Source organism: Chelon labrosus (genome assembly GCF_963514085.1).
Source record: "Chelon labrosus genome assembly, chromosome: 22".
In the NCBI taxonomy this organism is placed as follows: Eukaryota; Metazoa; Chordata; class Actinopteri; order Mugiliformes; family Mugilidae; genus Chelon; species Chelon labrosus.
Window position 1 is genome coordinate 8,511,176 of NC_140355.1, and position 15,751 is coordinate 8,526,926.

General features: G+C 43.1%; 1 protein-coding gene across 1 annotated transcript; it reads left to right on the plus strand.

The window, feature by feature from the left end:
* Window positions 1-1,645: 1,645 nt before the first annotated feature.
* LOC311507498 (ras-GEF domain-containing family member 1B-B-like) lies at window positions 1,646-15,733 on the plus strand. The gene is made up of 14 exons (XM_084571852.1): window positions 1,646-1,915; window positions 8,159-8,686; window positions 8,814-8,936; window positions 9,374-9,511; window positions 9,642-9,857; window positions 10,322-10,396; window positions 12,293-12,385; window positions 12,642-12,744; window positions 13,098-13,177; window positions 13,291-13,386; window positions 13,491-13,586; window positions 13,882-14,005; window positions 14,109-14,181; window positions 14,279-15,733. The coding sequence occupies exons 2-14, from the start codon at window positions 8,165-8,167 to the stop codon at window positions 14,310-14,312; spliced, it is 1,773 nt and encodes a 590-aa protein (XP_084427978.1). The 5' UTR covers window positions 1,646-1,915; window positions 8,159-8,164; the 3' UTR covers window positions 14,313-15,733.
* The last annotated feature ends 18 nt before the right edge of the window (window positions 15,734-15,751 follow it).

Genomic DNA, 15,751 nt, shown 5'->3' on the forward strand with positions numbered 1-15,751 from the left:
TTTCAAAACCCAGTTGTATGGAATTCAGTAAATACAACTGGGAGTCAGCAACTGTGTTTATATATTTACTCAAATCAGGTACTATTTAATGGCTTAGCAGAGCTGCACATTTGGACTGGAATGACTATAATGAATGCACTAGTACATTTACTTGTGAACAAGAGTTTCGGGAGAATTATCAGATAAACTGTGTCCTTCATACCGCAATTTTAGATGAAAACATTTGTGACTAAAAGTAGCATCAATGCTGTAAAAAAAGGTTATAAACCAAATGAAAACTTAAACGTTGGAGCTTGCCGCCAGAACATGAACGCACCAGCAACTAATTAATCCCACTTTTAACGGCGTTACCACACAAGAACAACACGATGCCCATTAAAGACAACCATCCTCAGCTCTCTGGAGCCATCTTAGTGACAGTCATCTTGCTGCTCAGGTTCTCCAGCCAGCAAACTCTCTCTTATTAACGTCTTTTTGTGGCAAGAGACAAACTTGTCTCCCAAGAAGCTTTAATGGAACTGGATAATAGCTAGACAAAGGTTGATGAACCCATAGTGGAGCATAAAGCAGCTAAAAATGAGATATTCTTCTTAGGAGATGGAAAGCAAAAAAGCAATTTAATGGAAATTTGCTGGGTGAAAATTTTGCTCCATGTCAGCAGGATTTTTCAAAGCCAAGGTGGACAGATAAATAAGTGAATGCATCTTAAAGGACCAGTGCATGGGATTAAGGCAGATATGTTGGCATACATTGGAAATAATACTGCAATTTTCATTAGTGAATGATCACCTGTAACTATGACTAGTTGCATTTTCCAACATTTAAAATGAATTCTTCATACCTACACTGTTGTATGTAGTTGGTTTCCATTGTTCTCCTTCCATCCATGTTTCTGAAGAAGCCCAAAATGGACAAACGTAGAGGCCACCACAAGTTCTGCTAAATGCACAGAAAGGGAGGGGTACTCACTTAGGTGCAATCTTTATGCAATCTAGATGTCACTAAATGCTTTAAGACACTAAAGATTTCTGAGGGATTACCAAGTGTGTCCACTGATTTCCACACTGTGCTGATATGAATGGCAACCTAAAACAGGTAGGAAAACAACTCAGATTAGGTAATCTGAAGCAAATTCATGAACAAAAATAATGTTAGATACTACAATACTATGTTTCAAATTTATTTTTTATCACTCTTTAGCTCGCAACTTTTCAAGCTATTACCTTTTTTTTTTATTTCTCAGATGTGTTAACCTGCAACTTGCTAACAGTGCTTAATAACCTCACGCACTACACAAAACTGCACACGCACGGAATTAAACTATTTAGAAGCTGTTCCTCTTGCAGTCTTCTGATTTTTTAAGTCCCTGAGACCAACCTAAAGTCACACACAGACACATTCCGGGAGGAAACCTTACACCTTCCATATTCCAGCTCTCCAACAAAAACACTCGCTGTCTTGGCCGCTGCACTCGAAAAGAAAAGAACTCCTCCGACGGGGAGGACGGGACAGCCAATCAGAATCTCGGGAGTTTTCGATTTTCCGAGTCCTCCTCCGCGATTGGCCAGCGCCTCCCCCTGGAGACACCCGCCCCCGCGCGCTGATTGGTCGGTTTTCCCGGCTCTATGGAAGTCATTTGAATACGCCTCGCTTTGTGGCTCATTACAGCTCTGCTGGTTCAAATAATTGACTCAAAGAGCAGGAGAGGAGGCACACAATGGAGGAGAGTACGGCACGGAGTCACTGCTGAGAGACTTATGTGCATGTTACACGCCGCGCACCTTCGACTCAGCGAGAGAAACAAACGACGGTAGCAAGTTTGGATAAGTCTTGCTTCTTTTATTTTTTATTTTTTTCCCCCAACCGTTTCTGCCAGTGAGAGAGAGCTTGTACCCGGAGCTGCACCACATAAGAGGTAAGTTGTCCAGGAGTGTGGATGATGGGCTTAGTTTGAAACTTTATTCTTATTGTAATTAAGCTAAATATTTAAACATTTATTTTTACTTAATCTGTTTTATAACTCATGGATACCTTTAATGGAGTCACAAAAATACATTTTATTGCACTAAATCCACCTTCACAGTCACAGAATGCTGTTTACAGTGTCCACTTTCATTGCATTCAGGCTTCAGGCATCACTAAGTTGACTGGCTTGGCCATAATGCAAGTCTATTTCTATTTCTATTTCATTTCTATCTTTATATAAAAGAAAATGATGCTAAAGTGCTCACATTATTTCTCCCCAAAGTCCCTAGCACATGTGTCACACTTGTTGTTATTATTGTTTACCGCCCATATGAGTTTATAATTAGACTTACTGTCAGACTCCAACAAACATTACTCACCAGCACCTGCGATGGGGCCGTGGTTGCGCAGCATGGCTTTTTCACAGTCAGCTTTTACTTTTACTGTGTAATGACTCAGTCAGAAGCCCATAATGTAGACCAGGCACGGTGGCTTGATATGTGTGTGTGTGTGTGTGTGTGAGTGAGAGAGAGAGAGAGAGAGAGAGCGAGAGAGCGAGAGAGAGAGAGAATAACAGATTGCGTGTGTGTGTACCTCTGTTGGGAAAAGAAGAAAGTACGTGTACGTGTGTCTGAGGCTTTTTTAAACTCCGTCCAGAGAGATTTGAAACAGATTCCTTCCCTCCGCACACCCCTCTATGTCAACCCATAGTCTGTTAACAATTTCAAGTAGTTTGCAGTGTACATAAACCTCACATTAAATGTTTAAACACATTTAATAATTAACACAGAGGCAACATTTGGGACTTCACCTGGTCTCCATATCTCATATGATTAGTTTTTTGTTTTTTTGAGATGTAGGTTTTTGAGATCAGTTTATGGACAAAAGTAGATGTGCGTGGTGAGATAGAACCCCCCTCTCGCACAAGCTTGGGTTCATTATCTCCCAGCAGCAGAGGAGATAATGTGTCTTTATCCTTTCTGGCTCTAGGTTAATAGTGTACTAGCCTACCAGATGATACAGGCGACAGGTGCATGTGTGTGTATGTGTGTGCTTGTGTACGTCACAAACCTGTGTGTGTGTGTGTGTGTGTGTGTGTGTGTGTAGAGGCAACATAGAAGGAAATGGAAAGATGAAAACAGGCTCGTCCATGGGTGAACTGTATTCCACGTATCTCTCGAGACGATCTGATTCTGGCGGCCACGTCCTGCTCTGTTTGCCTGTCTATCAGATTAAGATACAGCCCTTCAAGCTGGCCATCAGGGTCCCACCCTGTGGTGTTTTGACATTGGCTGCTCCCTCGTCATTTCCTCCTACTTTTGCTATAGCACTTAGGACGCTGACGTTTGGTGAATTGAATAGGGCAGTAATGATTTAGTAGGTGATTTAATTAGAAGAAAAGGAACCCAAAGACACAAAGCAGTACGGGATGGATACAGATGGATGCAGCTTTTTACTCGTGGACAACTGAATAGACCAAAGTAACACGTGGGCTCATGTTTTATATTTAGATAATTCTATCAACTTGGCTCATTCTTGTGACTGTGAGACCTCAAAACCCAAAATATCCCATACTAGAGTCGGCCACACAGATGGTAAAAAAGATACAGTGCCTTAGATTTCATCTGAAAGAATTTGATAAATCTGAGGGAATGTATACAACATAGTATTTGCATATATATCAAAGGCATCTGGAAATTACCAAAGAAAAACAAGCATAACCCAGCGTATATTTTACCAACAACGAGTCTTGATTTGTGGTATAAGCACCTGGTTTGAGTTTAGAGGTTTGCATTGAATTCTTAAAGTCATCTTGGTCCAATGGCGTGCCATGTTTAGGGACCGTATGAGAATAGGGTACCATGACTTTTCCAAAAGCGTGTTTTTCCCCTCTCTCCATCACAGATGAGTGTGTTATTTCTGCTTTCCATTACATTTGGCATTCGTTAGCACCTTAGGTTGTAAAGTTGCTCCGTGGTCACATTTATTTGGACCTCTTTTTCTTTTTTTTCTTTTTTAAATCAGCAGTTTGTTCCCACTTGACTGTTTTGGTGGCTGCAACAACCACTGTAATTTCAACAGCAGTATTAGTACAGGGTGGGGCCTGAAATGCAAGCAACGCATAGGGAGTCAACTACTTCCAAATGACTAAAGGTGATTGTGTGGTACATTTGTCAGGTCTGACGATAGTTACATAGTTCACAGCTCAGTTGTCATCTTATTTGTCTTGTGACAAACGTCAGGAAGGAGTCTGCTCCTCCCACATGAACAGGCACATAAAAATTTCATGCAGGACAAGTTTTTCTTTAGTATAGGTACTGACACCATCTGAGCACTTCTATTTAAAGCGTGAACTATTGGACGTGTAAATCTGTCTAGTATGCAGTTTTCATGAAATCTCAAGAGAGCACAGGCTGAACTTTAGCCTCATGTATTGATACAAACAAGCCTTTCCGTGAAGACTTCTTTAGACCAATATCCTTCTCCTGCTCGCACTCCATACCTGCTGTGACTTATTAGTGTCAAAGTACATCAGGTACAAAGGCGAACGAATATTGCATGGCATTATTGGCGTTTTACCACGCTAACAAATGGTTTTACAGGTCTTCTTATCAGGGGCGGGCTTTTTCTTCAGACACGTGGGCCAGCCACATTGTGTTAGCCTACGTGTCGAACTTTACACAAGTTAGTGCACCCGTGTCATGGACCTAGATCTTTAAACTCATTAGGAGTCCCACAACTGGTTAAGTTGTCTTCTGCTTTCAGATAAACTGGGTTATGATGACAGAACGCAACAGTAGTGACAAAAGAGTCCGTTATTTAGACTGAAAGACTGATCCAGCTTGAAAGCCTCTAATTATATTAGTCGACACAAAAAGCAGGAGTCAGACAAATCCCTAGTTTCTTTCAGCTCCTGCTGAAGTTAAACCTTGGGGGCTTTTCCACTATTATTAAGTTAGCATGTACATAGGTGCTCCCTGGAGTCAATTGGCCTTGAAAAGTTAGTCACCGACTGACACTATTTTGCATGACTGCGTTATTTTTCCATTTTGTGCTGTGTGTACAAAGGGTGCTAATGCAGTGCCTTGAAGAGTGTTGGGCACTACATTTGAGCTGCTGCTGTAGCGTGAGGACCTTGAGCCTCCTGCACACTATATGGCTATGACTATATGGCATATATATGGGCTTTGATATGCTGCTTTACCAGAGTCACAAATACAAATTCCTTTTGGGTTATTGTATTTTTAACATAAAAAAAGCAGATTATGAGTCGTGACCTAATATTACATAAGGTATTAAAGAAGCTCACACCTTACAGAAGAATGACTGAAGTCTGCTTTACTGGTTTGACTGATCTAATGATCCCAGACGGGCCTCATGCAGATGCAGGGCGTCATATGGCCTGACAGCAGCGCGCGCGTGTGAAAGCTGCTGCGTGGGTCTGATCTGCTCTGATCTCTTCCTGGGGGTCTTTGTGTGGTTGTTAATGCCATGACAGGATAGATAATACCTCTATTGTTGAACCCCCCTCCTTCCTGTGTTGGGCTTAGCACAGCTAGGACTACCTTTTAAAACCACATTAAATGCTTTAGAAAATGTTTGTCTTTTAAGGCCTGGACGCACCAAACTGAACTGCTGGCAATGTAGGCCGACTGTAGTTTCGCCCCACATTGCCTGTGTATAGATCAAAGGAGCTGCACTTGAACACACCTCAGCGACACTCCCTAATGTCAGCAGCCATTCCCAGCAGGATAATATGGCCATTCACATCGCACGAACTGCAGAGGGTCACCTCAAAAAACTGAAAAATAGTCTGTTGACTCGGCTTCCAAACTCCCCATACCCCAAACTGATCAAGTATCACACAATATGACACCCTCAGATGGCCAGTGTCCATTTTCCCATGCACCCCAACTTTGTGGGAGGCACACGGGAGAACTAAACAATACCTTTTGGTTTTAATGTTGCGGGTGATGAGTGTATATGCTCTCAGTATTCGTCATCCAAAAGAGGAAACTGGAAACTGTCTAGAAAGTCAGGTACCTAGGATGGGTTGCATACCATCCTACTGGCTGCACCTTAATCATACTGATCAGTTGGTCTAGTAGTTTATTTATTCAAGATGATCATGTTGTTTGCTTACTTTTATCACTTCCCATGTCTCTTCTCATTCACTGGCTATGAAGTCTGTCAGAGGTCCGACTAGCAGCAGCATAAAAGCTTGGGTCACAGGCGCTTAGCCCAGACAAACATCAGCAAATGGTCGACCACTGGCTTCGTGTGTCACAAGCCTAAGAATAAAACCTACCGCAATCAAAGAACTAGGACACCAGATTGTGTTTTGTGCCACATTTGACTGGATTCAATCCTTTCGTTGATGACATTTGCTTGCTGTCCCATCAGAAGTTCAGTCAGCGGTAACCTCTCAGTGAACTGTGTTACGACATTTTAGGCGGCACGCACTGCAGTCTGTGCAGTCTGTGCAAACACCAGACATACTGTCTATTGTGTCTCATTACAAAAACGAAAGGCAAATACCCTAAAAGCTTATTTCAGAATGTTTGTTACAGAAGCTGAGACTGGTTTTCTTGGGACAGGGTTCTCACACAACTATACATTTGTGCCTCCTCCTCAAGTTCCTATAGCCACATCAAACTGTATACTACGGCTGCAGTTTTCAAAGTTTACAAACAAGAGAATGTAAACAATGCCTTTAATATGAAATCATGCTCCCAATGCCGTCATTAAGCTGACCACGGAGAGTCCAACCTATGATTTTAGAGAGTGTACAATTTCAGTGCTGCAGCCTGGAAGCCGCAACCATCCGAAGGGTCAACTTTTCAGGAAGTCAGTCTGGAAAAACCGAGGTTGAATTTTGAGACGTGTTTTCCTCTCGTTCCAAGGTCACCTCTCAGTGCAAACAGACAAAAAGGCACCCAAGCTGGAGTAAATATTACAGGGCGGGCTCTTATCTCAGCTTGGCTAGATTACGTTTTTGTGACTCAAGGAAGGTAAAGACAGTGTAATCTTTAAACCGAGTTAGACGGAGAACAGCAGGCTGAGATCACAGAGTTCAGAAGACGGGTTGGCACTGGACTGGCTTACACTGGCAGGGTGCCATGCACTGTGGTATACAAGCGCGTGTGTGTGTGTGTGTCGCTCAGGCCGTCGTTTGTTTATGTGTGACATGCGTGCGTGTGTATTTGGATTATACCGGCATGGGGCTAGGCGCCATGGTGGACAAGGGTATGTGTGTGTGTGTGTGTGTGTGTTAGAAGTTGGCTATGGCAGACACTCCTCCGTTGGCGCTGTGATGGACAAACAAAAAGTCTGCTGGATTCCTGCAGGGTTTTGTTTTCTGGCACACTCTACATGCATGTGTATATTCCGCTGTGTGAGGTACAGTACTGAGTGTGTGTGTATGTGTGCATAGGCGTCTGTGTGAGGTTAACGCTGGCATGTGGTGCCTAGACAGACAACAGTAGCAGGATAAAGATGGCTCCAGAGTTAAAGCACGCCTTGGTGGTGATCTGGGATCAGCTTACCGTCCTCGGATCCAATTATCTCAACCATTAACACGAAAAGAAAAATCACCACTCTCTCGAGATCATCCATCTGTCGGCCTGATTCTTTTCCCCGCATGCCGCACCGTTGCCAGCGCGCTAGCTTCAAGAATGTGACAAAAGATGCAATAAAACAGAGGGCGGCTGAAAGAGTCCGTGTTTAAAAACTGATTTGTAGACGTTTTACCAACAAATGACTGGGAAGGTGAATTTACAAGGAGATACATCTTTCAAGTGTTCAAAGCCAAAAGCATAAACAGGCGGAGGGCTAAAATTACGTGATTAAGGGTAATTACTTTCACAGACACTTCTAAGTCTCGGCTTTGTGTGATCGAGTTTCTCAAACAGATATTTTCACAACACTTGAACACAGCTTAAACATCAACCACATTCCCAGGGAGAGAGGTGGGTTGACGTAGTACAAGAGCAGGAAATCTGCAACTCTGCAAAAAACGTTTGTAATTGGGATTTGTGACTTGGCTGACGGATTGTCTGTTCACAACAGCATTTTCGTGAGAAGGATTATTGATGTTTGAGTGTCTCATGTTTACTGACTATTACCTCACTAATATGCAGTGATATCATCCACACTCCCCAGTACTAACCTCCTCCTCGTGTTTTTTGTAAAGGTCATCATGCCTCCCACAACCCCATATGCCGGAAAGTTCAGCTCTTGCCCTCCCTACGGCAACAACAACAACAACCATCCGCAGCCTCAGAGTCCCTACCGCAGCAACACTGCCCCAAAACCTACAAGAGAAAACATCTACAACAGCGCCTACTCTGCAGCAGAAAACCCCTACGACATACCGCAGCCTCAAAGCGGGTATCGCAGTTCCTCTGTCTCCTCTGTGACCGCGAAGGAGCATCATTACAGCAGCTGCACCGTTTCGGAGAACCCGTACTCCCCAACGCAGCCCCACAGCCCTCGCCAGCACAGCACTTCCTGTCCGGGCCGCGCGTACCGCCACACCAGCAGCAGCAGCGGCAGCGAGCAGTCCTCTCGTAGCAGCGCGGCTGCGACGAAAGCTCGGCTTTACGGACACGGCATCACCGCCAGCTACGGGGAGATGTGTTACCATGACAATAGTCTGGTTTCGGCATCTCTTGAGGCGCTCATCCAGCACCTGGTTCCCACAGTGGACTACTACCCTGACGTAAGTACCAGTGGATTTAATGTTTGTGGATGGACTAGTTCAGGGCAAGGAAAGATGTCAGCGGTGCTTTCAGTGTCCACCTTCCTCTGTTGTTTCTCTGAAAGCTGTTTTGTTTCCCCACCAACAGAGGTCATATGTCTTCACCTTCCTGCTGAGTTCACGCCTCTTCCTGCACCCATATGAGCTCATGACGAGGGTTTGTCACCTGTGTGTGGAGCAGCAGCGGTCCGGAGATGCCCTGCTGGATAAGGTGGGCTGAATACACATACCCACACACACAAGTATAATTTTATCTGTCTGTGTCAACCTCTCCGGCTCCCACACAACCTCACACCCACTATAAAATCCACAAACTCTCCCACACCTCCTTTTAGAGAGAAGGTATTTGTCAGCTTTTTTATAGGCAAAGAAATTCCAGACAGACAGAAAGGATTCAAACTGACTGGCCGAAAAGGACATAATAGCAGCATATGTCTTAAGGCTCATCCAGTGTTGGACCGCCAGTTGGTTATAATGACACAGTGTGTCAGTCTGCCTTTGAGAAAGTCAAGAGGGCATGCACAGGATGAATATAAGAATATAGGAGTGAATATTTTTGCAAAACACTGTTGGACCTCTTCCTTGTTATCTAGCTGTCACTCATAGTAGCTTTCATATGAAATAATGTGTCAATTCAATGTCTTTCAGATCCGTTTTCGCGAGGTGGCGCCGAAGCTGGTGCAGCTGCTGACTGAGTGGACGGAGACGTTTCCATACGACTTCAGGGACGACAGGATGATGCGCTGCCTCAAGGACATGACACACCACGTGGCCCGAGGGGATGAGGTTAGTGTCACGGCTCCTGCATTTCTAGCACAGATAAAAACCAGTGACTGCTGGCCCATATAACTATAGCTTTCCCCCAGCGCTTGAGCTAAATATGGCTGCCTTATTTACGTGCGTGTGGTGTTTCCAGTACTCTTGGCGTGCCATGCAGCAGATGACCCAGCGTCTGATCAAGCGGCTCTCCGCCCTCGGCCAGTACGAGGAGGCCGTGGCTGCGCTCAACGCCGTGGCGATGGAGCGCCCCGCTTCCCTGAAAAGCAAGCAGGCGTCGGGCCAGCGGAGCGACGTACTGAGCGTGTGCGACGACCCCTTCATCCTCGCCCAGCAGCTGACACACATTGAACTGGTAAGAAGTTAGCTGTGGTTAAAGTGGTAACACGTGTGAGATTTGAGGGCCAGTCTGCAGCTGGGTTGTCTTTTTTAGCCTTCAGGTGTGGTTCGCTACCTTATTGGCCTTTTACTGAACTGAATTAAATTAGTTGTTTTATTTGTTTACGAGAGCACCGTTTTGTAGACAAACCGTAAACGTCTAAGTCAATGTTAAAAGGCTAAGTTGTCTTTTTTTGTCTTGCTTGTGTGTTTATGATGGTAATTTCTTGATTTTATAGTTTTCTCCATAAACTTTTGTGTGGTCTGTTTTACAGTGGTGCTCATAGAAAGTTCATTATTTCATCATTTTACATGGAGATAAACTGTTTTAATTTTTTTTCTGGCAGTCCAAATTGAATCTCTTTTTATCTTAAATGAATTAGCTTAACCATCATCTGCTTACTATTACTGATATTATTGTCCTGATTGTTTTCTCTTCAGGACAGGCTGAGTTTTATTGGCCCAGAGGAGTTCATCCAGACATTCGCCATGAAGGATCCTCTGGAGAACCATAAGGTACGATTGAGTTGGAATGAACAAACAGCAAATGCATTAGTTCTCTCTCCAGTTTTTCAGTGCTGGTTTTTTGGACACCACAGCTCACAGTGTTTCATTTTGGCATGATCCTAATTACAATCCTGTGAGACGCTCACAGATTAAAGATAATCACAGCCTCGCAACCAGAGAGTTGCAGTTTATATTTTACTGTTTTTCTAATTTGTTTGTTTACCTTTTACTGTAGCAGTTCATGGATTTCTAAACGGTGAAAGCTGTCTTTGCGCTGCATGAGAAATTTGCACAAAATCATGTAAATAAATCTCAGTGCAGTCAGAATTAGCAGACAGACAGATTTAACAGCTACGTCTTCCTGCTGCGTATAGTTGTACGTAAAGACAGCTTAAGAATACAGCAATGTGACCTGTTTATAATTATCTGCATCAAAGGACTGTCACAGAAAAAAAACACAGATTGTAGTTATTTTCAAGTCATTCTTTATTATTTTGATTTGAAGTTTCTTCTGGGTCTGCTTCGGGTGTAATTTGCGGCCTGCTTCAGTTCAAGTTAATTTGCTTCAGAAACCACATGAAAGACTTCGCTGGCAGATAGAGGAGAATTTGTGCTGATATATTTTTAACATAGCTTTTGAAAAAGCCTCGAACGCAGCATAAAAGAGCCTTTCTGCGCACGTCTAAGTGTATCTGAGGGGCTCTTTCTATCCTAAGTGGTCCTGTAAGTCGGCTGAAGGGTCGTTCTCAATCAGTGCCGCTGAGAACAGGCTTTCACCCACTGTTGGTAACCCCCGCTCTCACCGGTGCTGCGCCGGTTATATAAGACCCACTTTGTATGAAAGAGCGGTTGAGTCAGCGAAAGGGCTCCTGAAGTGTAGAGTGGAAGTTTGGAGTGGAGTGGGCTGCCGGTGTTGTGTAAGCATTTAACAGAACCATGAATCTCTGGGATTACATCATCACGGCCAAGTCAAGTTTATTTATACATAGCTTTTATAATGTTTATTTATATAAAAGGGGTCCTGGCAAACAGGTTCGCCACAGTGAGCGGGCACAGAACACCGAAAAATCAGATGTAAATGAGAAGAAAATAACAGCAGACACGTCACAGACTCAAGTGTGCAGGTCCAGAGATTATGTGGGTGTGAAGCCTGTCAGGATCCATTAGCAAAGGAAATGATGGAGTAGCAGCAGTCTGTTTCCTTCTATTTTTATGTAATTATTTGTTGAATGCGCTTCAGAGGAAGAGGCAGATGATGCTGAATTTCACAGAGCCAGTTATAGACTCCCATCTGCACAGGAAGAACATGAGATACAGTTAGAAGCTACAGTGTGGAACTCATGTGTCCCCCTTCTGGCAGTGAGAGTAAATACACAAGTAATGTTGACTGGCCGTTACATTCTGCAGTTCCTCAGTCACACCAGTGTCATTGTCGCTAGCTTTTAAACCATAATCTTTACTCTGAATGCAGAACTTCTTTTTTCTTGGACACTTCCTAAAGTCTCATTCATTGTTCCTTACTCCCTTAGGCAGCTACTTCATAGAACCTTGGTTACATTAATAACTCTTGTCTTTCTGCCACAGTGCTAGTTGCTGTTGGCTACACGATCATTTCTATTTCTATGTTCATTTCTATGTAAAAGTCCTGCACTGTAGCTTTAAAGCTCCAGAAAAATCGAATCAGTGGACCTTGAGTTCAGATTGTTTTAGAAGTAAAACCATACAAAACACTTCATGTTTCAGATTGTTTTAATATTTGTTCCATATGGAGCGGTTCTCTTCATTAAACAACAGGACAGCCTTTCCTCAGACAAAATGTTAGAAATAAACACACACATAAAAACACAAATACTGTAGCATTTTCATTCTGTTTTCATCATGTTGTAACTTCCCGTCTTGTTTCAGGGTTTCTTCCGGAAGCGTAAAACCAGCAACCTGGAGGCGTACGTGAACTGGTTCAACAGACTGAGTTACCTGGTGGCCACAGAGATCTGCATGGTACGTTGTACTCAAAGGAGATGTCTGCATCTGTCCCTCTACATGGTCATTTGGGGTTTTAACAAACGTGAAGGAACAACTTCACAATACTTAACAAAACTACATCAGAAACCTCCATCGAAAGAAACTACTGCAACTACTATTTGTTATCTACATCTGTTCTAGATTTGCACACAAGACATATCTACAGAAAAGCGCGGTTAAAATTGCCGATATGTTAAATGACCTCCGGTTTCCTTGTTCTTCCTTGTTATAGCCAGTGAAGAAGAAACACAGAGCTCGGATCATCGAATTCTTCATCGATGTGGCTCAGGAGTGTTTCAACATTGGCAACTTCAACTCCCTTATGGCCATCATCAGTGAGTATACGACAGGAAACGCTGTGTGAATCACCTCAGTACATAAATTTGTGTCATTATACACGAAATGAGATAAACCAAGTAAAAATCAGCAGATGTTGCTGAATGCTGTTGATATGTATGAAATGATTTTGAATGCAGTGTGTTGTTAAAATGTATACTGCTTGGATTATAATTCCCGTCATGTCTATAGCACACACTATGAACTGAATACAGTAAACAAATGCAGTGCCAGCTGGATTTTCTAATCAGTTCAAGGAAGTACAGACCGAGTTACGAAGCAGCCCAGCCTTCTCATTGTCTAAGGTGTGCTTCTGTAAATACTGTATACTCATACTTCCTCTGTATTTCAGCCGGAATGAACATGAGTCCTGTTGCCAGACTGAAGAAAACCTGGAACAAAGTCAACACTGACAAGTTTGAAATCCTGGAGGTAAAAATCATTTACACCAATCATGTAATTGTCAGTCCTTAGTGTGTGCCAATTCTGTGCATGCCCACATGAGTCTGTTGTGATGACCATCTCCTTTGTGTGATCTCATTCAGCACCAGATGGACCCTTCCAGTAACTTCAGCAACTACCGGACTGCGCTCCGTGGCGCCACCCAGAGGTCTGAGACCGCACACAGCAGCCAGGAGAAGGTGAGAGAGAGCATTTTTTTTTTCTAGTAAGAAAAGAAAACGTTGAACATCCCTGTCGCTGTCCCTGATGTAAATATAACACAGCTGTTGTCTGTCTCCTTCAGATTGTGATTCCTTTCTTCAGTCTCCTCATTAAAGACATTTACTTCCTGAATGAAGGCTGTGCCAGCAGGCTGCCCAACGGACACATCAACTTTGAGGTCAGTCCGCAGTTCATAGAGTGACACCTTTTACTGTTTGAGTGATGATGAAGAATCAGATCTCTCTCAGTGAAATGGTTCTACACAGTGATACTCAGGCTTTGACAGGAGTCTCTCATGTGATTTAAGGACTCCCCCTTGTGGCTAAAAAGAGAAGGCTTTTTCCTCTCATTTGTTCTCGTTTATGTGCATTATGAGCCTACAGTTTGCTGTGTATTTACTGCATCTGCAAAAGTCAACCAGGTGCATTGTGTATAATGATGTCAGTATTTAACATAGTTTGTTGTCTCAACAGAAATTGTGGGAACTTGCAAAGCAGGTGAGCGAGTTCCTGGTTTGGCGTCAGGTCATTTGTCCGTTCGACAGAGACCGCCGGATCCTTCAGTATCTCGTCACTACGCCTGTGTTCAGCGAAGATGGTCAGTATTCAGTCTTCACTACCTTTATCTAATTATATAAAAAAAAATCCCTGTGGAGTCTTTGTTTGCTGAGAAACTAACTTAATTTGCCTTGTTGCTGCAGAGCTGCATCTGGCCTCATACGAGAGTGAAGGACCAGAGAACAACCTGGAGAAAGACAGTCGGAGGTCTCTTAGGTGAGTGTAGGCACATGTGCACAGGCTCTCTAAATCATGCACCTCAAACGAATCTAATCAGTGTAATAACATTGGCGTCTTGTGCTTTGTTTTCCAGATCTTCCCTCCTCCATCGAGAGAATCGCTCCTAAAAGAAAGACAATCTTCTCTGATATCACAGACTGAGGTGGTTTAAAGCTGCAGATTCCTCCATATTATCATAAGATAACATTCCCATGGCCAAATCATATTTCTTGGGACCACATCTTCACCTATAAGTACCACAAAGTATTACTTGGGCTTTGAGATCACAAGGAGAATAAATGATTCATGATACTGTAACTTGATGAAATCAGTCCAGTGCCAAAGAACACCAGTGCCGCAGTTGTTTCAAACTTCGGTGCTAGGAAGTCTTAAATCCTTTTTGGCCATAATGATTCTCAACAAGAGGCTGGATTGGTGATTGAACCGTCATCAGCTGCGCTTCTTCTGCAACATCAGATCCAACCAAGGCACTTAACACGAAACCAGACGACTGCAGGATTAGCTAAAAGCGCGTGGATTTGGTTCATATCAGCAGCGGACCTCCATGATGGCAACACTAGCTTCTTATTGTGGAAGGACTCGTACGTCAGAAGCACGAAGGGCAGGATATGTTTCAGAATGAGACGGACATTAGCACTGCTTCTTTTCGGATATCCACTAAGAGAAGAGCTCAGAAAAGAAGGTCTGATTTGCATATAAATAACACGCTGACAACTGCTTTTAGAAGCGCCGTTGCTGTGCTTCGTTTTTACCGCCACATCCATTTCACTTAATCCCTCTGTACACTGTCATTAATACCTTTTATCCAACTTGAAAACACAATGCAAGTCAGCCACACACTCACATAACACTTAGATTTCATCAACCACATGGAATTTGCTTGTGAATATTTTGCGGTGTGCGCACTTTGGCTCTGTTGGTGATGCGAAATCATGTCCGTGGCAGCAACATCATGCAGATTAAACCTAAATGCACTTCAGTGTGTTCTTGTGTAATGTATTATAGGACTTGGTGACTGCAGTTTGTGGGCAGCTTTGTATACTATAGTATTGAGTTGTATTTTGTATCAGAAAGTAAATTTTTTTATGTACTTTCTCTGAAGTGTCACCATGAGCTTGTTGCTGGTTGGCTGGCTCTGTGTTGGTAAGCTTTTACAACACCAGTTCATGTATGAGAAAACTATTTTTTGGTCGGAATGAAGTACGTGTGTGTGTGTGTGTGTGTGTGTGTGTGTGTGTGTGTGTGTGTGTGTGTGTGTGTGCAGTTTATACAGGAACCTCATCCTACTCTTCATCTTTCTGTGATGATGTGATTCTATCAGACCCAGCTATGCGTGAAAGTGATGCTGCATTTTCAGGTTTTAAAGACATTTATGCTTCATTTTCTATGTGTTTTGTCATATATGCTTTTCTTTTTTTATATATATTTTTGTGTATCATTTGTGCCGCCAGTCAGGGTACTTGTACTGAAGGTCTTTGTGAAAAAGAGAAATATATTTTTCTTTCAAATAAACAGAATATCTGAAGAATGTGTTCTTTGGCGCGTT

Coding starts and splice junctions, on each gene's coding strand:
- LOC311507498 (XM_084571852.1), top strand. CDS start 8,165: ATGCCTCCCACAACCCCATATGCCGGAAAGTTCAGCTCTTGCCCTCCC. Junction 9,512..9,641: donor ACGTGGCCCGAGGGGATGAG/GTTAGTGTCACG, acceptor TGGTGTTTCCAG/TACTCTTGGCGTGCCATGCA. Junction 14,006..14,108: donor GCCTGTGTTCAGCGAAGATG/GTCAGTATTCAG, acceptor TTGTTGCTGCAG/AGCTGCATCTGGCCTCATAC.